Here is a 25,060-nt window from a genome sequence, read left to right as displayed (position 1 = left end):
AACACACCGATTATAATCACATCAGACTGTTATCCCATCATCAGACCCACTGCAAGCTGTCCCACCTCATGCTTAAGTGTCCCGGCACCAATTTTAATACTGTTTACATGTAATTGCATTGTAACTGCTGTGTAATAAGCTCAACCTTTAGAGTTGAAATTGCAGTTAACCGATATGAGCTGTTCAATAACAAATACCGATATCTAAAGAGAGCAATTAGCCAAAATATTGCTGACATACTGAGAGCAAATATGATGTACAGACATAAGTTGAAATTAAATGCACAAATATTTTACACTCAAAAATAGCATATGGGTTCCATGTGACTTTGTGAAACCTGTCAAGTTTTTTTTATTATTTGTATTTATTTATTTATTATAGAAAATGATGCCTATGTTAAAGATTAGTCATATTTTGACATTGTGATATTATTTACCCCTGAATTCTGAATACCGCAATGCACAAACAGATGGTAATGATATTCTAATTTCCGTGATGTGAATTCTTTTTTTAAATTGTAAAGTATTTTATATATCATAGTAGTACTCCTCCGGTACTGTTTAAAATTTTTGCTTATTTTACTTGTAAAAATCTTTGTACAAAGCATTTTATTAGTATAAAACTGTAAAAAATTTATTAGTAAAATTACAGTAATTTCATAATTGAAAACAATGGAACTGGTCAAATTCAAACGTCTGGACATGTTGAAAACTAGGTCGTTAAGGTGTCCTGAGAATATGGGCGATTTTTGGGAAACCCATCAAGAAAATGTTCTGGTCATATTTATCCCCAAATCAATAAAAAAAATTAAAATAGTTTTCTTTTTTTTTTGTCATAAAGAACATGAAGAACCATTTAGGACCATTATGATTTTTTGCATTGTGACATTGCTGTATTTTCAGGACACTTTAGCACATTTTACATCTCAATTCTCAATACCGCAACATGTCCAGACATTTTACTTTTACTGTATGATGGTTCTCATTACCGTAATGCTGTCATGTTTTTATTGTATTACACTAAAAAAAGATGCTGTTGAACAATAATGTTAAAAAATGTAAATCAGTGGGGGGCCTGAGAAGCTCAGTGAGTAAAGACGTTGACTACCACACCAGCAGTCGTGAGTTTGAATCCAGGGTGTGTTGAGTGACTCCAGCTAGGTCTCCTAAACAACCAAATTGGCCCGGTTGCTAGGGAGGGTAGAGTCACATGGGGTAACCTCCTTGTGATCACTATAATGTGGTTCTCGCTCTCGGTGGGGCACGTGGTGAGTTGTGCTTGGATGCCACGGGGAATAGCGTAAAGCCTCCACAAGCGCTATGTCTCCGCGGTAACGTGCTCAAAAAGCCATGTGATAAGATGCGTGGATTAAAATTTTCCATTTTGAGATGATCAAACTAAGTTGGACAATTAACAGATGTAGTAGTTGGTCAGTTTCAATCTACTGACAGCCTTGTCAGCGGATAATAAACCCATTTTATTTTTATATTTTTTTGTGTGAATTTTGAGTAGTGAAATATCTCAAAATCTACCAGTAGACTTGTCAATGGATAGTCAACACTTTCTGTTTTTAAGGATCTTTATTTTCATGTTTATGCACATTTGTGGAAATATTCTATGTTTGTTTCACTTTAGAAATTTTGTGTACATCTGATTTGCTGTTGTTAAATTGTTTATGTTTATTGGCATTGGCCAACCTGCTCTCTAGATCTCTGTATTGGCATCAGCCATTGAAAATCCCATATCGGTCGATCATTTATTGAGTAAATATTCTGTAAACTGGTGCAATTTTTGCCGTCATTAAATTGCTTTACTATATATATATAATCCACCCTGCTGTCTAGATATTGGTGTCGACCACTATAATCAGAACAGGCCGTACAAAAGCCTGCATGTCTTCTGTTAATTTGGGGTTAATGCCATCTCAGGTTATAGGCCTGCACAACTGTGATATGAGATTATGTAAAGGATTCCTTCACTCCGATTATGTTACAATCCTCCAGTGATGCGGCGAGACACATCAGTCAGTTTGAGGTCTGCGGCCTGTGTGAGATTCTTAATGACTGTCTGATAATGGTCACAGAGGGGCTGTTGATTCAATCATATAATTACAGCTGTGATTAATAAAAAGCACAGAAATGCTCAGAGGCTGTATGTGTGTGTGTGTGTGTGTGTGTGTGTAGCTCATTAATACGTTAATACAAGTTTATTAATATTAATACGTAATATAAGTTTCAATTATAGCCATTTATGATGAATTAGTGGAGGAAACATCAAGAGACTGCTTACATTTATTCTGTTATAAATGGCTTCAACACATATCTCTGTTCGTCTTATGTTATGGGCATTAATGGCCCTTGCGAATATCCAGAGAGCAGAGTGGCCAATATGCCGATATAATGTCGATATATCACACAATTTAATATTATAGTAAATGACGTACAGAAATTGGCTATCTTTTATTTAGCATTAGATTTAATCAAGCTTTCTTACAAATCGTAAATTTTATGTGTTTTAATGGTAGATAGCAGTTTAGTCTGGTTTCATGACATTTACTTTCAGCACAAGTGAAGTGCTTTTATTTTGACGTTGCTCTATCTTTCTGGTGCGGATTCATCGAGTGCAGCAATCTACTGACCGCCTTCAGTTTACACGGCCCGGATCGCCTGTTTGGAGTGTCACTGACTGAGCATCGTGCAACATTCGTGAGTCAGAGGGACACAGTTTTGATCCAGGCTATTATAAATCATGCTTAAGAGGAGTACATGTGAGTGTAACAAGTTGGCATTAACAACAAAGCGAACTGTGATTTGTCGTTTACATGTCTCAGACGGCTCCTTCACATGCTAGCAGGCGATTCTTGTCAGCGCTGCAGTTTGAGAAAGTAATCAGCCAAATAGGAAAATGTATTGGCCGATACGGATAATAAGAAAATTCTTCTTGGACTTGGCGATATATATCGGTGAACCACTATTTTCGACGCTGTAATTTTATAGATAATAATGAACGTAAAATTATGTACAGTAACTAATAATGGAAATTGTGTTGATAAATATGGCTACTTCTCTATAATAAAGGTATTTCTAGTTGGAATGTCATTTTGATTAGAACGGACACCTTAAGCAGTGGTCAAATGTTATGAGTGTTTTAATGGCCATTATTGATTAGTGGTCAACCAATATGGGTTTTTTAATGGCTGATGCCAATATTGATATATAGAGACCAAGATGGCCGATTAAAATCCTATGCACACAACATTTCTGAAGAGAAACAAATGAAAGTTTATTTTATTTAAACTTAAAAAGAAATTGGTTACTATCCATTGACAGATCTTTTGGTAAATGCACCAAAGAAAACGCTGTTCTATGGTTGATAAAAATGTTTTTTTCAATGACAAAAAGTCATTTAATTTTTCAATGACAAAAAGTTATTTAATTTTTACATGTGTACCACAGTTTCCGCTAAGAAATGATGGTGCTGGCCAGCGTGTCCGGGAATTAAAAAGTTTGCTGGACAAATGGAAAAAAATCTAATTTCTGTGTTTATTTTGCAATGTAAATTTGACATCCCTTATTTAAGCTGCAAATCGTATAAGAGTACCGTAACCCTGTTACTTGCTTGTAACATACCATCTCAGCATGTCATTAAAGTGCATTATGTGTGTTGTGGACTATTGAATGCTCTTGTTGTGTATAGTGAGCTCATGTTGAGAATTCTGATGTAGCACAACAGCAGAAAGAGGAAGGAATTTTAGATAGTCTTTAGATATTGATTTTGTTATATTGCTAAGTGTGGATTCACTCTTGTCTGTACTCATTGTGCTTGAAGTTATAGATGGCCTGAGATGTGGATAACAGCAGTGTGTGTTGTAAAGTGCTGTGTGACTGCAGTGTGTCCTGGCAGAGGTCAAAGGGGTTTTGGATATCATTAGCTTCTCTGCGTTATAAGCAATGCAGCTGTTCAACTCTTGCACACTGGCTTGCCTTGTGTCTGAATATACGATCTAGTCTCATAAAATGAATGTTACTATTGCTTCATTTTTGCAAACTGAGTTTTACGTGCCACGTTCAACATTTCAGTGCTATTTCCAGGTGAAATTTACACTAGAGGCACTACAACAACTGCTTTTTACTCACTTTAACAACAGCTGATTATGATGTTATAATCACTTTGCACTATTACTTACACACTATGTTATGATATTGAAACACATACCATAACTCATCGTTTGAAAAATTATACATTTGAATGCTTGTATGACAGACCCACCTACATTTACACACTTATTCCAACTTATCCCGCCGGCGGATCCAAAGGAAGGCACTATATTGCGGAAATGTTTACGTTTAAAACATTAAAGTCCCCGTACATAAGTCAGGCATATGAGGTATCATTTGAAAGCTTAGAATCTTAACTTTTTAGAGATAACGTTTAGAGATTACTTCTGCATTTATGTTACTTAAAATAACAAAATAAGACCTCAATTAATTTGTGTCGCAAATTACCGCCCCTTAGAGGTAATGGGGTAGAAATATTTTTATGAAAAAACAAAATGTCTTTCATAAAAGCACCTGAAGGAACAATTAATATATCAGATGAAAGCTCTGATTCTCAGGAATGTGACAGTGCAATATATTTTGTTGCCCTAATAATACAGTTTGAAAGATTTTCAAAAGAATCACAAAGTGAAATTTGATTTATGCAAGTCATCAAATACAAATGTTCCTTTTATGCACCGATCACTGCTAATGTTAGATCCAAGTAGCCAAAAACTTTATATATGCTTTTATCTCTCAGTTTTCAAAATATGCCATCCAGAAGGAAAGACATGCTAAACAAATCATGTTCGACTATTGATAATAAAATGTTGTATATCATCGCAAAGGGAAGGATCTCAGCTTTCTAATGACACCTAGAATTGAGCTTCTAGTCCACTCAGAGGCCGAGATATTCAATGGAACAACAAGGGTGGTGCTTGAACTGAAAATTAAAATGAATGTCAATGGACGAGCACAACTGTGAGGGCTAAAATGTGCTTCTAGTGCTTGCTACCATCTAGTGGAATGAAATGAGACTTTTCAAAGTGAGGTAGAGTGAAAAGAACCTGAATTACATGTTTAACTTTCTGTTTATCATAAGATTATAAACACATACAATATTATTTATGAATGATTGTAGATTTTTGATTGTAAAATTATTTTGGGGGGTTCTCTGAAAAATTAGACAATTTTTTTGGTAATTGGTCCACAGTGTGTGTGAATAGTGACAGCAGCTCAAAAATGCACCAAAGTGATTACAAAACATTTAGGAAAAATTCTAACCAGCTGCTTAACAGCTTACTGCCATTGGTCCACGTCATCGGTAGGTGTGACCTGGAACTCCAGCTACTTTGAGGCCAACAGCTCTGTTGTTCAGTCAGTAAAATTGAGTCAACATGAACACACCAGCGTGTAGATTTATTAGCGAAATGGTGCAAATTTATAAGATTGTTCGCTTAGAGACATTTGCTAAGACCATGTCATGCAATTTTTGGTTTGTTTAATTAGTCTACAAAAGAAATCAAATCTACTCAAATACTCTCAAGTGCCCATTTACTCATGTGTCATCTGCAGCGAAAGCCATTCACACATCTTCCCAAAGTAAGATATGCCTCTCATATCATAATTCTAACACTCTTTTATAAACTTATCTTTACAATAGTATCAAAGTCACCATAAATGACAATAACAGAATGTAATCTGCACATATTATGACCACGTTTAGCGTGTTAGCACATTAGCGTCATGAATTCAGAACGTAAAAAAGACAAATTAAACATTTTCCATAGCATATATATATATCACTTTAAATCATCATTGAGTGGTTAAAACAGCTTCTTTTACTGACCTCATGTGAATGTGCAATGTCACTGATAACACATTGTAATGTTACATTAGTTAAGGTTAAAAATGAATCAAAAACATATTTTGTTGCAGTGTATAATGGGGCGAAGACTCTCACCTTTCTGTTCACTTCAATCCATTTTTAACTCACTAAAAGATTTAAGTAGTTTATATTCAGATTGCAATAGTTTTATTTATTCCTGTTAGAAAAAGTTAACTGTTGCTCAAATTTCACTAATGTTACTGTAAGATGAGGGGAGGGAGAGAGGAGGAGAAGTGGAATGTGGAGGGAGGGGAGGGAAAGAAGGAGGGGGAGAGAGATTGTCTGTATGTGGTAAATTGTCTGTGTGTATTACTGAGAGTTGATTAAGAATGCACAAGTTTTAGTTATTCCTGTTAGAAAAACATTTAAGTGTTACACAAATTGGACTAATTTTACTGTAAAATGATTTTATGTTGGACTGCTAAACTCGAGGTTGCACAATGTTTTGATTTTCCTCCTGAAAGTGACTTGAATTTTACATTTTTTCATTTATTTTGTTGTTGGATTGCTAAATATAGATTGCACTTTCCTTTTACTCGAATTGAACAAGTTCTTACTTAAAATCACTCCAAAATAAAATGAAAGTAGTCTACATTTAGCAATCCAACAACAAAATAAATGAAACAAAATGTAAAATTCAAGTCACTTTCAGGAGGAAAATCAAAACATTGTGCAACCTCGAGTTTAGCAGTCCAACATAAAATCTCTCCAAAATAAAATGAATGTTGGACTGTAAAATGGAGATTACCAGTTAAAACAGGGCTATTTCTGTTGCAGAATAATGCCCTGCAGTGCACACTTTGTTTCTTGTACATTTGTTTGTGTTTAAGAGAAGATCATTTATTAAAATATTGAAATATTAATGAGACAAGTTTTTTTATATTTATTTTGGGTTAATTAAATGTTATATTAATCAAGAAATAATAATAAAAAATCTTTAGAAAAATCGGCAAATTAGTCGTTAGATTAACTTAGGGTTCCCACGCATCCTGGAAAACCTGGAATTTTGCAATGCAGTTTTCCAGTCATGGAAAAGTCATGGAAAATGTGAAAAATACCTAAATGTCCTGGAAAATAATTATTTGTCCTGGAAAATATTTTAGTATAATGAAACTGTTTGCTGTGATTTAACTCATTATGTTTGTAATCTGTATGTGCTGCACACTCAAAAATTATTGTGTGAAGCCGGCCGCTTAAACCGACTTATATTTATTGAATTAAATCACAGCTTTTTGGGGTGTACTGTAATTATCACACTGGGCAAACTGCTTATCCAGAGGTGAGAAACTACTGTCAAAAACAGAAATTCAAAAAATAATAGCTTGATTTAAATGGATGTGTGAAATGGTGAAAAAAAGACAGCAATTTGTATTACTACTGTATAGTAATGAAATGTAATAAAATAATAATAATAGCAATGCAATATCTCCAGTGAAACACTGAAACTGTGCCACATCTGTAGATTTGTATAATAACTTGTAGAGGTTACTAATTTTGGGAATTGTGCGAATGCTAGAACCTGCATTACTTTTCTTTCACAATGCATATGAACTGCTCTAAAAGTGCTAAAACCATGAGCTCCACATGTGCACAGAACAGCACGTGTGCATTTATTCTGAAGCACACACCATGTTTATTTGTCTTAAATCACAGCCTTTTGCAGTTTAATAATCACATATGACCATATCGCCATTTTTTGACGTTTGACATTGTCTTGCTAAATTGTGCAGCCCTGAAGGATTGTGAAATTAGTGAACAGATGCTCTTTTTGTGAAACTAAATGGCCAATAAAAAGCACATTAAAATCATCTCAATATTCACGATATTGCTTAATTTATATAGTCAGTAAAATCATCGCGATTGTATTGTAAAAATTCTATTATATCGCCCATCCTAGTGTGGCTCAGAGTGTTATTTATTAATAAGAATGGGGTTCAAGTCCAGTCTTGACTAAGATCATAAATGCTTCTTTTGTGCTCGACTTTGCCTCTATCTGAGCACAATAAAGGGTGATCTCATGGGCTTACGGTCATAACTAGTCAAATGGACGCTTTAAACCAGTGATTCTCAGTTCTGAGGTCTCACAGCACTGCAGATTTTGGATGGCTCACTTATATGTCACTCAGACCCCATTTACATCTGGTATTAAGATGTGATCACAGGTGGTCGGCGCTAAATACAGGTCTAAATTAGGTCTAAAACGGTTTGGGATCAGATCACAAAACCACATACGAAGGTAGTCAAAAATGCACTCTACCACATAACATTTGAGGTGTTAATGCTTATCCGTCCTGAATGCGTCCTGGATAGCAGCGAAGCACCACCCCTCACCTGTCAATCAATCGTTGTGCTAAAACAACAGTTTTAAACTGTTTAAACAGCCGGTTACGTACATGACAGATTTTATATCATGGTTATGGTATCAAAATAATTCATAATTCTCAATATTAAGTAAATCAAATTAAATACTTTACAAATAAAATATTCTAAATTCTCATTTGATTGTTTTCTCTTTTTATTTTCTAAACGGACGCAAACTAAAGATACAATTAGAGGTCGACCTGAAGTGGATTTTGGCCGATATGATATCTTAGGTGGTGGGAAGGCCGATAACCAAATAATCGGTGCTGATAGTTTTTAAAATGATTTATAGAATGTCAAAACTTTTCTTATTCTTTCTTAAGAGTCCAAAATAGAATCTCAGATGCAGTTTTTTTTATTCAACCACAATCCTAGTAATAACCAGAAAAATTAAGATTTGGTGCATAACGTGGGTCTTTTAAGAATAAACAAGCCTAAAACACAAATGGGACTCTTATTTTGATATAATGTAAATACGATCAACAACTATCGGCATAGATGTTTGCCGATAACTGATACTTCGAAATGCAACTATCGTCACCAATGATATCGGCAATCAGTAAAACCGATATATCGTCTACTTCTAGATATGATTATTCTTTTTTTTTTCTCCCCAATTTAGAATACCCAATTCGCTCAAAGTCCTCATGGTGGCGTAGTGACTCGCCTCAATCTGGGTGGAGGAGGATGAATCTCAATTTCCTCCACTTCTGAGACCGTCAGCCTTATCACATGGCTTGTTGAGCGTGTTACCACGGAGACATGTGGAGGCTTCACGCCATCCACCATGGCATCCACGCACAACTCACCATGCGCCCTCAAAGAGCGAACCACATTATAGCGACCACTAGGAGGTTACCCCATGTGACACTACCCTCCCCAGCAACCGGGCCAATTTGGTTGCTTAGGAGACCTGGCTGGAGTCAATCTGCAGGCCATGGATTCAAACTCACGAACTCCAGTGGTGGTAGTCAGCGTCAATTCTCGCTGAGCTACCCAGGCCACCCAGATATATACCAGTCTGGTATCAGTGCAGAAACAGCTTTAGAGTTAATAATACTTGAGTTAAAAACAAAAATAGTTAAACAAAAATTATAAAACATTGGTATATCTAGCTAAAGAATTAGAGCTTTTTTTTAACATTTGAATAGCCTTGTCCTCTTCCTTTCCAGCTGCTGCTTCTCTGGTTAAAACACGTCATGCATCATTTGTGGTTAAAGGGATCTTATGTCATGCCCTGTGAGATCAAACGACAATTTCACAATGAAAATATTTTTCGTCAATTTGTTTTGTTGACATTGAAGATTACTTTTCCGGCTTTATTGGCTTTCACTGTTTGACATCTCACACACACAACTGTGTTTCACAGGACTGTTGCATGCTATCTCTGAATCATGAAAGTGAGATCAGAGATAGCACGTGAGTCCAGCAGGATTCCAGATTGTGCTTGTGGTGAGCAGGGTGTGGCCGAGCAGTAAGAATGGACATCTAGTGGAGAATTATATCAATCAGCCGGGAGAGAGATAAAGGGGAGCCAGGGCACCAATGTGGCATTTCGCCTTCTTTATGTGAAAAGGAGTAAGCAGGAGCCGGGTTAACATCCACATGTAGACATTTATTGTTCCACTTTTCAGTGTCACACACCCTTGTGGCTTTTCAGCACACTGATCACACAATCACTCTGCTTTTCAGCAGTGACAATACACACACAAACATGTCAACACACACAGCTTCGTGCGTCTCTCTCTCTCTCTTGAAAACTGGTTCCCTGGCTCCTCTTTATCTCTCTCCAGGCTGATTTAGATAATTCTCCGCCAGGTGTCCATCCTTACTGCTCGGCTACGCCCTGCTTGTCACAGTGATACAGACAGACAAGAGAATGCAGAGCATCACTGGCACTACTCTGTCCGGTTTCTCTCTATCGCGGCACAAACTTCAAATCTTGCTTGACCCATCTGAATTCTACTGAGTTCAGAGTTTTTTACCTTAAAGCACTATGGAGGAAATCAAACATGTCAAACGGCAAGTGATCCTGACATTCTAACCAACACAGATTCTGGCTAAAACAATGTGTCATGCGGCAAGAATTCTGTGTCATTTTTTAAACTACAGCACATCACACTTAATAAAATTCAGAAAAAAATGGCTTTGCTTTCAGATATTTAAATATTGTCTGCAGAGATTACTTACTAATGAAATGTTTTTATGAAGGATAGAAAGGTTTTTTTACACATTAATGATTTTCTTTGTTGCATTTCTTGAGGAAAGTTTTCTAATAATAATACTTGTCAATAACATCAGACTGAAAAGTAAAGTTTACCATTTACTCTATTTGTCAAGTTACAAATAAAGAGAAAATGGTATAAGAGAAAGAAGCTTTCATTCATATTTTATTAAATGACTGGATTGTTAAAAAATAAGCATTTTAATATCTAAAATTTGTTTTTTTTTGTGAAAAATGTTACTATAACATGATATATATCGTTATCGGGATATAATATTTTTGATATTGTGGCCCCTAATTTAACACAGAACTTCAATAGATCACTGGAGCTGTGTGAAGTTCCCTACTGCTTCAAACACTCCACCATCATTCCGGTCCCCCCAAAAAAACTAATCACAGGACTTAATGACTACAGACATGTTTCTCTCAAATCTGTGGTCATGAAGTCATTTGAGAGACTGGTTTTGGCCTACCTGAAGGACATCACTGGACCCCTGATAGACGCTGTTCAGTTTGCTTACTGACCAAACAAGACTGTGGATGATGCTCTCAAAATTGGACTGCATTATATTCTTCTACACCTCGACAGACCAGGGACTTATGCAAGGATCCTATTTGTGGACTTCAGTTCAGCCTTCAATACCATCATGCCTGATCTTCTCTCAACCAAACTGACCCAGCTCTCCGTGCCAACCACAATCTGTTGGTGGATCAACAGCTTTCTGACAGATAGTGACACTGGGTAAAATCACATCCGGGACCCTCACTATTAGCACTGGTGCTCCTCAGGGATGCGTTCTCTCTCCACTGCTCTTCTCCCTGTACACGAATGCACTGCAAAAGACCCCTCTGTCAATCTCCTGAAATTTGCCGAGGATACCACAGTCATTGGCCTCATCCGCGAAGGTGATGAGTCAGCATACAGATGGGAGGTCATTGGCCTCATCCGCGAAGGTGATGAGTCAGCATACAGATGGGAGGTTGAACAGCTGGCTGTCTGGTGCGGTCACAACAACCTTGAGCTGAACACGCACAGAATAGTGGAGATGATAGTGGACTTCAGGAGATATCCCCCACCCTGCAAGACCTGTGCTGTTGCTAGTGTCAAGGACACCTGAGTTTGGTTTGTTATGGTTTGCTATACAGGGGTGCATTTCCTAAAAGTATCGTTAGCCAACTAGTCATAAGTCCCCCACCTTGCAAGACCTGTACATCTCCCGAGTGAGGAGATGTGCGGGTAGAATCACTCTGGACCCCACACACCCTGCCTGCCTACTCCCTATTTGAACCTCTGGCCGGCGCTACAGAGCACTCAGCACCAGGACAACCAGGCACAAGAACAGTTTTTACCCTCAGGCCATTTACCGCATGAACAATTAAACTGCCTTCATGATTCCCATAGTGCAATAATGTATAAATACGTCATGTAATAATGTAATATCACTCATATTTAATGCAATAACTGTACATACCTCTATCTGTGTCTCACTGCAATGTTCTGTGCGCACATGCTTGTTTCTCCTATCACCACAGAAAATTCCTTGTGTACGCAAGCACACTTGGGAATAAGGCTCATTCTGATTTTGTGATAATAGATTTTGGTAATATCACCCACCCCTTGTATGATGCATCGTTGGGGAATTTAACTAGCTAGGCACTACTGTTTGACTATTTCACACATCCATTGTTCAAACCATGTTGATTCAACAATATAGGGCTGTGGTTAATGTCGTTATGTAGGGAGTGTAGTAAATAACTTATCATAGCTCATTTGCACGTACACCAAAAAGCTGTTTAATGCGCAAAATTGCTGAAAACACTAGCTGCGTGCACTATATAAATGAGACCGCCACAATAGTGGGGTTTCTATCTACATCAGACTTTGGGATTCCCCCAACGCACTTGAGCACAAGCACACTGCTCAAAGGTCTGTAAGAACGGCACTTTCGACACACAAGCCATGTTCTACAACAAAAGCCGTGTGTTAAAGAGCTTTCTCATAACAGCCTTTAATCCCTTCAATGGTGCATCTAAAAGTGGTCAAAGTATTTAAAGAATAAAAAGCTGAGAGCTGTAGTTCCAACCACATAACTTTTTGTTAACATTTAATTATGTTTTTAGGAAACGCACCCCTGTATAGCAAACCATAACAAACCAAACTCAGGCTTGCTTGACACTAGCAACAGCACAAGATGAGAAGGCTTTCTTTTGTTCAATTCCGAATGCAGGGATCTTGAGACATGTTTTTCAAACTTGACACATTGACCTAAAAACATTTTGTTTATGCAACCAAAGTGGGATGCTCAAAAAGTGTCTGTCATTGACGCATCCTCATAAAAGCCTCTATAATAAATCTATCTCAGACAGATTGACAAATTCAGTTGCAAAATATATTGCTGTGGACTGTAGGCCAATGATAGGCTTGATTTCAGTAATATGGAAATAAATAATATTGATTCTAAAGCCACTTTTTGTATTGTCTTATCTATGATTTACTTATTTACTTACTAATAGATACTAATTATATGTAATTAAATATAACTATTTATAATAATTTAATCATAATATATTTAATTATTGAGTGGCTTTCTCAGCAAATATTTATAATGCGTTTAATTGTGATTATTTCATTAATCGGCAATTATAATGTGATTAATTGTGATTAATTCATTAATCGGCAATTGTGTTGAGTATTTTACAGGGTTAAGATGTCCACAGATAGAGAATAAATGTATAAGTGAGAGCATTTGGAAGAATTTTGCTTTTACAGCGGTTACATAACAGTGGACAGGCTGCGAGGAAAGAAGTGTTTTTTAAGAGACCAGCGTGTGTGTGTGGTGAGGGAGCTGTGTGCTCAGAGATTGTACTTTCTCGGAAAGTTGTGTCCAGGCAGTGTGTTCATTGTCATGCTAACACTGGAATGCCAGCGCTGTGTCATGAAGGCCTGCTAAACTGCCACTGTTTTGTTTCATCTATATTGTTTTCAGTATTCACTCTTTCTGTGGCTCTTGTTCAGACTTCAGTTCTGTTTCAAAACCTAGTGGGCTGCCTTGCTTTCTACTACCTACGTAGGCAGCTCCTTTCTAAGGCCACAGTGACACTAATATGTATTCATTTGAAAATACAATGATTTCCCTACATTTACACCTCTCATCCACACCAGAATGGCTTTTTCCTCCACCGAAAGCAAAGCATTACCACATAATTTGAGAAACAATGAGGCTAGGAAACTGAAAACTGACGGTTAGGTTTAGGATTGGAATTTGGGCTAGGGTGTAGGACCACTAAAATATGCATTCTTTTTTTTTTCTTCAAAAAAATTAAACTCTTATGTTTAAACTCTACATGTTTTTGGCATATATTTCACCCTGATACTGAAGCTCTAAAGTGCCCATACATTTCAAAGTACCTCCAGTTTCATCCACTGGGGGCAGTGATTGGAATTTTGTTGAGCTCAGGCCAAATTCAGCAGCAAAACATTCGACCTGATGATGCTTGCCTTGGCAAACAGCACTGATAATTCAAGCGTTAACTCTTTAGTTAGGCCTGTACATTAGCTCTCTGAAAGTGCAAATTCTGCTCCTGGGCAGCGTTTGGTATCATGTGTTTGAGTCATTCGATACTTTGCTGAGTCACCAGTTATTCTAAATGCTGATTGTCAAGGCCTGGATTGGGCTTTCTGCCATTGTGCCCAAGACACAAGATAACGTGGATCCCAGTTTCATTTCTTGGGGCATAAGGAATGACTAATTGAGGAACCCTCACGATCTGAATTCTGGTACGGAGACGAGGCTGAGAAATCCAGCCATTTGATTTAGTTTCTGATATACAATATATTATCAAACTTAACCCATATGAAAATGCAACTAGAAAATTAAATGTCTGTAAATCTTTTTCAGTTACAGTAAATGAGTTAACGCATTCACTTTGGCAACCCTAAAATAATAAAACGAATATTAAAAATAACTAAACTAAATTGAAAGGACAAATTGTAAATAAAATAGAAATAAAACATATTTAAAATACTATAATAACTCTTAAATCTGCTGGTCTTGGCTGGTTTAAGCTGATCTTCTTACCTAGCCAGGCTGGTGTTAAACTGGTCTAGCTGCTAGCTGATCTCCTAGCCAGGCTAAGCTCATGCTTAGCTTGTCTCCCAACCTGGTCAAGCTGTTTAAGCTGGTCTAGCTGTTCTCGTAGCCTGGCCAAGTTGACAGTTATCAAGTTTACCTGGTCCATCAGGTTATCTTCCTGCCAGACCAGCTGACAAGTGCCCTGAACCCCTCTACAACCATGAAAACAGTCCAGCCTAACCAGCTTAGTCAGGCTGGGAGACCAACTAACCACCTTAGGCTGGTTTATGGTGTTTTCCCAGCAGGTTGTTCTCTGTGAGTTCTAAGAAGTCATCATTGCAGTTATTTTGGTTTGTGTGAAGCAGCCAGATTTCTCAGTGGTGTGGGCTTGTGTTTCTTAAAGCTCTGCATGCTTGTTCTAATACTGTAGCTCTCTTGATCTGAATGAATGCCAGCGTTTGCTTGTGAGATTCTGCTTGCATTGATGTCAAAAATAGTTTTCGTCCAAGGCAAGCCCTTCATTGGTCAGAACTTGCCAATTGTCCTTGTTTAAGGAGACATGGATGTAATTTACTCAAGAAACAACTATAAAACATACCAGGCAGCCTGGCCCTCTCAGACCTTGCAGGAGATATGCATATGTTTTTTCTTTGTTAAAATACTCTCTGTAATTACTCTTTCAGTCTTTAGATTTTAAGTCGGTAATATCATCTCGAGTGTATTATGACTAAATTTAGTGATGTCAAACCTGAAACATAGTCACCGTATTTGATTTGAGAGATTTGATTAAGTCCTGCCTGCACTGAGTGTTTGCATATTGTTTTAATAAAGACATGAAAGTGACATTGTTTGTGTGATATTTATTAAGGCACATCTATTGTTGTGATTTAGTTGAAGAGCAGATAAAATATTATGACCAATTTATGCAGAAAAGCAGTTAAATCCACATGGTAGGTTCGTAACATACAATCTATTTAAGCAACTCAACATAGTCTCATGACAACTCTTAATAATATGTACAAGATAGTGAAATTATAGGATATCGTAAGACTTGGCTCTAGTAGTAGACCAACCAATCAATGAACATAATTTGAAATCGATACAATACAGGCATAACATTTTAGCTAGCCTCTTATCCGACACTTTATTTTAAGAAAGGAAATGTCTGAACAAATTTGGTTACTCATTCAATATTTATTTATATAATACAAATGAACGATATTTTTCAATAACCTGTAATGTGCTTCCCTTGTCTTGTTTCAAATCCTGATCTTTTCTTTCTTCCAGTTTACTCAATATATTCCTATTAAAATCATTGTTAATTTTGCAATCTTGTACTATTATGTCGTAAATTTTTGTATGAGCCAACTTGAATGATTTCTTACGATTTTGCTATCTTTTATTGTTATTACGACTTGTCGTGGGAGTGGGCTTGTTTATTTTTCTCTATGGGAGTAAAATTCATATGTTTTTATAGGAGCTAACTCGTACATTTTCTTACGATATCACCATCTTGTACTATTATTATGACTTGTCATGTGAACGGGTTGGTTTATTTTTCTCTTTGGGAGTAAAAATTAAACATTTTTGTACAAACCAACTTGTTCGATTTCACCATCTCGTACTATTATTACAAAATGAGACTGGTTTGGACAACTTTACAGCTCAATTAACAAACTGATTTTACAGAATACTTTTTTAAGAGCTTTAACTTTTAGCTTTAAGAGCTTTTAATGTCAGTCCCCCTGAATGTTTGATCCATTGACTCCCATTATAAGTAGATTAATAAGGGATGCGTCGAATTAAGATTTTTTACGATGAAGGCTAATCAACACAATGCCACATATTCTGTCAATAGCTTCAATTGGATTAAACCCAGAACACTCCTGCCCTTAACATAACCTTAAATGTTCTGCAGTAATGACAGAATATTGACCTGGGTCGATGAATGAGTTGCTTATTGGATTGGCTTAATGCCGCTGAGTGCCACCAGGAACAGAAGAGGAGCCACAGTGAAAGTAAGGCTGCTGGAGCAGCTCTTTTCTCTAGTGTTAGATTGACAGACATTGTTCTAGTTGTTTTATTATGTTATATTGCAGGTCATTCTCAGTTCAGGAAAATCACAGCATTACTGTACAAGTGACTCAACAGTCATTGACAGTAAACTGTTCTACTCATTGAATTCTGGCTACAACTGCTTTTAGGTCTAATTGTTTAGTTTTGAATAGTTTTAACATTGTGTTTTTGTGAGGCTTTAAAGACCCCAAGAAATCCCTTGAGGAGTGCAGTTCTCTTTCATGTGTCGACATATTTCCTATTGAAACAGGAAGTTGGGGGTATAGGTATGAGTGAACATTATCCAATAGTCCTCTTGGCCACATCATTGCCAATGGAAAGTTGTTTCAGAGGTGCAGTTATTACATTTTTGATGAAAGATTATGAAGACAGAAAAGGTATTAGGAATAAGATGTACATTTATAATAAGAACTTGCATAAAGTAGGGTTTAACTATGTAAAACACATTTACATATAGAATTTATATAGGAATCTTGACTTGTCATATTTTTTTTTGTTGTGATCAAGTGGAACTATTAATTAACTTGGTTACCGTAGGTTTTAAATCCGTCTGGAAAACCTGCTTCCCTCAAGTTCTCTGATTGTATTTGGAACTTAATCTTAACAACTTTTACTTTTGTTTTTCAGCATACATCTGTCGATGGCTACACAGACACACCAGCACCACCCACAAAATCAGCGAGTCGGCAGTCTCTCCCACGATGTCGAAACTCGGTGGCGTCCATTACAGACGAACATCCTCACGTCGGCAACTACAGGCTGCTAAAAACCATCGGCAAAGGCAACTTTGCCAAAGTCAAACTCGCCCGCCATGTCTTAACTGGACGAGAGGTGAAGGACCCTACTTATAATTTCTGACAAACTGTCGGTTTGCTGGTCTGATAATTTCAATAGTTATAATCTGTTGTAGTTATTTGTGTCACATGTTGAGGATTAGCCTTTGTGTTCTCATATAGACGCTAGTTTCTTTCATTCTAGGTTAATTAGTATTCAGATTTCATATTTAGGGTCTAAACAATTTAATGTATTTTTGAATGCACTAATAATGAAATAAAATTTGGATATGTCCTAGTGTGATAATTACACTGCAAAAGTCTGTGATTTAATTACCTAAATATATAATCTGCAAGTGATGCGTGCTTCAAAATGAATGTGCGAAGTCGGCCGCTCATACACTGAAAGCACCTCGTCTTGATCATCACGTGCACTCTTGTGAGTGTGAGATGATAGAGAGCAGAGCGCTCTGAAGTGTACAGCACATACAGACTACGTATTTATTTAATTATATCACAGTTTTATGGGTATTAATCATCACACTGGGCCATGTAGCGAACTGCTAATCAGGAAGTGAGAAACTACCACACAGAAACTCCCCCAAAAAAAGGTCGATTCAAATGGATGCATCTATTTTTGCTTAAATATTACACTTGTTAGGCACATAAAAAGTCCTGAAAATGTCCTGGAAAATTGTGGGAACCCTGTTATTGTTGTTTGATTACAATTTACATAAAAGAAAGCAGGTGGTCTTAACTCACCTAATGTTAGGTTTAAAATTATGAACATTATGAAAACTAAGATTTTTTTTTTTACTAATGCACAATTCTATTCCAAAGCCTTATTGTTTTGCACATTATTCACATTTTCATAAACCAGCCAATAAATGGTTTCATATTTAGAATATTTGAATGTAGTGAAACTATTTTCAACGTTTTGTAATGGTATTTACTGCATTTGTAGGTATGGCTGCACAAGTAATCTAAAATTAATCAATATTACAATTAAAGCTGCTGCAATTAAAAAAATGTTCTAAATATTTATGCATGACATATGTCTGTCCATTGTGTGCATGAATGCAGTGGCAAATCAAAGACATTAACAATTTTCAAGCAATAAAGTAATTCATTATTCTGGATATGTTGGAAATGGCAATAAGATGCCCCACACAAAATAAGTATTTTAATGTAAATTCTATTAATCAACGTTAACAAATCACAATTAAAATATCAAAGTAATTAATCAAATTAATTATGATATGTGTTATAATCATGTAGCCTTATTTGTAGGCAAAGATTACTATCAATATTAGTCGAACCACTGGCACAGCTTACCCCACATCTGACACACACAGTTACTTTTTTCTTTTTTGAGAGAGAGAGAAAAGTTTAATTTAATAATTCATGGCTAATATTTGCCCAAATAATTTACATGGTTTTATACAACCATGTAATGGTTGTATAATGCTGTAAAGTTTATGCTGTAAATTTGTTTTTTTTATTTTATTTGTCATTTTACAGTCATTTTAGGGTTAGTTGACATTATATCATCATGGCAAAGTTTTAAAATTGGTTATAACTTTACTCAGAAAAGGTTAGTAAGCAATTTTATCACACTAAAATCATGTTAACACGCATATTATTTGTGTCTTGTTGCTACTGTATACCTTTAAAACATTGAGTATTGTAATGTTTACGGATTAGCCCCGTTCACCTCAATGTAACCAGAGGCTATTTAGCAGAGACGGGCCACTTCTATTCAAATGAATGGGAGAAATTGGAATGCCCAACTGCTGCCAACGAAGTCCCTCCTTACAGGTAAAAGAGCCAATCACCTTTTAGATACAGACATCGCCTGTCAGTCAACTCAAGAAAGCTCATGTGCATTAGCTATACTTGCAGAGAAAATATATATTTTTTAACATAATCTGAGGTAAAGAAGCACAATTTATGAGACCAATGTTGTCAGATTTTTCTGCTGATTTGAAATGTGTTCTTTGATTGTAATCTTGGCCAACCGTTTTGGAGATTTCGGTTTTACCCCACTCAAGTAGATTGGAGCTGCACTTTCAAGACTGAAAATAGCTTCCCGAGAACGTTTCAAACATGGCCGACAGTGGAATGACTTGCTAGAAAGACTTTGCTGTAACCAAGAGTTTTGCTTGTTTTAAAGAAAAGGAGGGACAAGTCCAAATAATGTTGGTGGTACTCAACATTATGCCACAAATGCTTTCGATTGACCTTAGTTTGAATTGAACCTAGAATATTCCTCTATGATGTAAATACAGATTGGACATCTTAAATCAGAGTATTTTATGATAACTTTAGCCCTGAGGATATTCATACGGACAATCTGAAGAGCCTTTCACACTGATTGTGATGCAAAAAGCAGGATAAACTGCAGACAATTGGCCCATTGACACCAAAAACGACACAAATACTCACCATTGGCTCATTCATACCTTTACAATAGATAACACTGATCAACAATCATTTTTTATTCCAGTACAGTAAGTAGCCTAAGATCAGAATGTGTTTTTGAAAGGTTTGCAATGTTAAGAGAACCCATATGAGAAATTATGTTTTAGTTTTTGATACAAATATAATACGCATTCCCCTACCGGTTGAGAATTAAATTGTGCTGGTTGTAGTAACTGCAACGGCTCCTGACACGTGATCCAAAGCTCAAATTGTATTGGTGAAGGCCTTTCATTGCAATGCGAGGGGAAAAAAATGACATACCTTAGAAAATGTTGTTTTGTCGGCACGTGAATGTTTGCTAATGGTGTAAAAGGCTCCATAGGAATCCATTGTTTTTATTCAAAATCGTATTTGCAACACAAACTTGCGTTTGGTGTGAAAGGCTTTAAATCAGTGAAAAATCGAATGAGGTAACAAACAAGTTTTGGAAGTAAAAAAATTTTATATCTAAAAGAATTATATTGATGATAATAATAATGAAGAACTTATCAATAATAGTGTAGATATATTCAATATTTGGCATCAGTGTATCACTTCAGTATCATGTCAAAAGTGTAATACTATACTGGATTGATTTTCCCCTTCTAAACTCCTTGGTTTGGCCTTGGACACTGAAAGATATTGCTTTGCCTCCAGATGTGTGTTAAGTACACTGGTAATGTTTTCATCTCATATGAAGAAGGTTTATCCTGTTTAATGCTTCACACCATTTGACCTGATAGAAACCTGCAAGTTTCTAAAATAGGTTCTGTAAAAGCAGGCACTTAACTTGCACTACAAACAGCCTGCATTATTTACGGCCTGTACATCAGAACTTCTTCTCAGGACCACCACAGACTTCACATTACATAAGAAACGGCTCCATTTGCTGTGACGCTTGAGATATGATGACATCGATGCCCTGGAGCGTTTAGATAATCATATAGTATATAAAATCTACAGGCCACAGGGATCTTATATGAATCTCTAAATATACACATTTAACAGTAACACTGTGTTTGTGTTGCAGGTAGCAGTGAAGATCATTGATAAAACACAACTGAACCCCACGAGTCTACAGAAGGTGAGAAAAAATTACATCAGCTTTAAAGAAAACAAAATGTGACACTTGCTTAAGATAATGTATCAATAGAGGACTCGTACACTAATAGACAATTTTACCTATTTTATAAAATTACAAATTTGTATTGTGGTTTAAAACATCAAATATTAATCTTAGTCTCAAAACCTGAGACAAAGTCGCACATCCTAGCAGCAGCACAGACTCACTATGGGCTGAACTGGCATGATAATAACAGTGAATAAAGGGCATCTCCGCCATTTCTTGACTTTTGTAAGCAGAGATGACCTGAAAGAGCTTGACACAGCTCTACTGATGGGACAAACATCAGAACTCATGCAAATCAATAAGTTTGCTGTAGAGAAAATCTCAGCATTAGAGTCCGTAATATTAATGTCCTTTCGTAAACACTACATCTGCTATGGTGGCAAAAACTGTTGTCTGTACACTAATGGGGCTTTTCCACTGCACGGTACAACTCGACTCAACTCGACTCTGCTCGCTTTGTGGGGGTTTTCCACTGTGGATAGTGCCTGGTACTTTTTTTTTAGTACCACCTCGGTCAAAGTTCCAAGCGAGCCGAGCCGATACTAAATGTGATGTCAAAATCCTGCAGATCACTGATTGGTTAGGGAGAATCGTCACTAGGGCTGCACCTAACGATAATTTTTTTATCGATTAATCTAACGATTATTTTTTTCCGATTAGTCGATTAATCTAACGACTAATTTGCCGATTTTTCTAAAGATTTTTTATTATTATTATTTGATTAATATAACAATTAATTAACCCAATATAAATATCAAAAAAAAAAACTTGTACATTTGTTTGTGTTTAAGAGAAACTAATTTATTAAAATATTGAAATATTAATGAGACAAGAAACAAAGTGTGCACTGCAGGACATTATTCCTCAACAAACATATAGCCTTGTTTTAACTGGTAATCTCCATTTTACAGTCCAACATTCATTTTATTTAGAGAGATTTTATGTTGGAAACATAAACTTGAATTTTACATTTGTTTCATTTATTTTGTTGTTATTTTGACATTTAGCAATCCAACAACAAAATAAATGAAACAAAATGTAAAATTCAAGTCACTTTCAGGAGGAAAATCAAAACATTGTGCAACCTCGAGTTTAGCAGTCCAACATAAAATCATTTTACAGTAAAATTAGTGCAATTTGTGTAACACTTAAGTGTTTTTCTAACATGAATAAATAAAACTATTGCAATTTAAATTAAATCTCATTGGGGCAAGGAAAATAATTGAAACGATTTACAGACTGTAACACACAGTTTTACGCCATTTTCTCACTCATACTTGTCCGTTAAAGTAAACAGAAAATATAAAACGGCCAAATAACAAAATTAGATGTCGCATGGTGTAAAGTTACTTTAGCAGCGGTGCAGAAATTACTTTTAACATGGGGGCGATGAGGAAACATTTAGAAAATCAACCCTCTACAATCATGTTGGAGAAAGAATCGTCATCGGCTAGTAAATGTTTGTTTTTACTCGCCAGACTTTTGACGACATTTAAGCATAATGTAACTAAAAAATATATTAAGCAAACTGAGAGAGGGTTCCTCTTCATATATATTCACACAATATAGTATAGTCTCATTTTTTTTAGATTTTGCTTTATGATTTTAATCACATTTTAGCTTTTATAAATTGTCATTTTATTTCACATTCTATCAATTTATATGATGTCATGAAATCGCATTTTTAATAATGACACAAGCTGTTGTCACTGTTTGAAATTTCGTACACATTTGTAACAAAACAATTCACAAGGTTGGCACCTAATAATGAAAATTAGGGGTCACGATTGTGAAATTTGGGTGACAATTAATTGTCAAACAAATAATTGCGATTATTACGATTAATTGCCTGTTTTAGGACTGTGATGATTAATTACCATACAAACTGCTTCATGCACACAGCAAAGTCATTTATACAAATTTAGCTTGGATCATATAATAAAATAAGGGTATATGATTTCCTTTTCAGGCATTAATTATCAATAATGTCTAAATAACTAAAATATATCTCTCTCTTATTTGTCCGATTTACTTTTGATCCATTGGACTTTCAATGTTTTGTTTTCTTTTGCTTCTTTTGTAACCCAGCTAACCTGTATATCTATTATATTATATTATATTATATTATATTATATTATATTATGCAATAGTAAAATATTTCTGCCTTAAATTCTTCTCTTTCACACATTATTTTAAGGCTCCCTTGTTAACTCGCAAGCCCTTATTTCTCATGAAGGAAGACTTTGAGATTCTGTTTCTTGCATTTGATCATCTCCACAGAAATAGAGCAGGACATCTCCTCTGTCTCACTGCCTGTTATTAACACTTAAATGTAAAAATCCCTTTCCGTGCTTTTCTCTTTGAGAATGTATCATTGTTAAAAATCAGTAATGTATTGTGCTAGCAATGCCAAGGTCATGGGTTTGATTCCCAAGGAAAGCATGAATTGATCAAATATATAAACATTTTATTTCTGTACTATCTTCCTGAAAGATTTATTTGTTTTATTAATGTGTATTAGCATTGCTTGAACACACAGTGAGTTTTCTAGTGAAATCCACATTGATCTCTCCTGCCTCAAGTTTGACAGCAAAATTTGACAGCACACACACACACACACACAAGACACCAGAGTTTTCTGTAAATACAACTAAGTCAGTCCCTTCCCCCTACAGTTATCGTCCTGTTATTTTTTCAATTCTTAAATACCAGAGGTCATAAATGAATTCATTTCCTGTCCCTATATTCAAGCAGAATCAATATTCAGCTATAAAAAAAGACTGGAATGTTGCTAAACGCTCAGTGATCAGGGGATTTACTCAGTTGTGGTAACCTCTGGAAGAAATTAATTGATGCTGGTTAACATCAGTGCGTCTGAGAGCATTCCACCATCATTCCAGAAATGGACTTTTAAACCCAATGGGAAATATTTCTTCTGTATTTACATGCTTTCATGTTTGAGAGTACACAAGTTCAAGAGATGGTCATTATGATATTCTCATTACCGTAACGTGAAGAAGGTCATTGTTATATTCTCATTACCGCAGTGCGAGAAAAGATGGTGGTACATCCCCTAGGGGTATGATGCTGCAAAGTAATAAAAAGACACTCCCACACTCGTCCAACCAAACATGACAAGAACAATAAACTGTCAAATTCAACAATAATTTTATGGTTGTAAACAAGTATCATCAACAGCAGCAGGATTAAGGACTTCAGAGTGACCCCTGGCCCAAAATAATAAACAAAAGTAATCTAAAAAGGAGAAGACATAAATAACCTAAATGTATAGAAAATAAAATAAAACAATGCTTACCTAACTATTCTAACAAAAACCGGAACAAACCATATTCAAACCGAAAAGGGCAAGCCACACCTACACCTTTCTGCTTTAAAAGACAATATCTAGTTGAAGCTTCAAATGTTAGGTCACACACTACACATTAATTGTTGAATCTAAACAACACATGCAAAGTTTGATTTGGCAGATGGCGAGGAGTTGGGAACAGCGCGACCATCCCGGAGTCATGACAGCTCATCTCTGAAGCGGTGCAACAGGATCTTATTAAGCACACCATCAGAAACAGTCAGTTACCTTCGCACAGGCGATGCAATTTGCCGATTAGCTACACCTGGAAATGAGCACACAGCAAAAACTAACCACACCCACACACAGACAGAAAGTGAGAGAGAGAACAAAACACTGCAGCAGACTGTTGTCATTATGATATTTTCATTACCTCAATGTGAAAAAAGGTTGTCATTGCGATATTCTCATTACCACAATGTGTGAAAAGATGGTTATGATATTCTCATTACCGCATTGCGAGAAAAGATGGTCATTATGATATTCAGATTACCGCAATGTGGAAATAGATAGTCATTATGAAATTATCTTTACCTTAATGCGAAAAAAGGTTGTCGTTATGATATTCTCATTACCACAATACAAAAAAGATGCTCATTATGAAATTATCATTACCTAAATGCGAAAAAAGTTTGTCATTATGATATTCTCATCACTGCATTTTGAAAAAAG

At 36.0% G+C, this 25,060-nt stretch overlaps 1 protein-coding gene across 2 annotated transcripts in view; it reads left to right on the top strand.

The window, feature by feature from the left end:
• The window catches only part of LOC127640885 (serine/threonine-protein kinase MARK1-like), an 83,008-nt gene that overhangs the window by 516 nt on the left and 57,432 nt on the right, over positions 1 to 25,060 (top strand). For both annotated transcript variants that reach the window (XM_052123580.1, XM_052123578.1), the window contains exons 2-3: positions 17,287 to 17,490; positions 20,923 to 20,976. In XM_052123580.1, the coding sequence (XP_051979540.1) occupies positions 17,287 to 17,490; positions 20,923 to 20,976 (258 nt within the window). The remainder of the gene's footprint in view (positions 1 to 17,286; positions 17,491 to 20,922; positions 20,977 to 25,060) is intronic.

This window comes from Xyrauchen texanus, chromosome 50 (assembly GCF_025860055.1).
Source record: "Xyrauchen texanus isolate HMW12.3.18 chromosome 50, RBS_HiC_50CHRs, whole genome shotgun sequence".
Classification (NCBI taxonomy): domain Eukaryota; kingdom Metazoa; phylum Chordata; class Actinopteri; order Cypriniformes; family Catostomidae; genus Xyrauchen; species Xyrauchen texanus.
The sequence above is the reverse complement of the archived record's forward strand: the minus strand, read 5'-3'. Positions and strand labels throughout refer to the sequence as shown.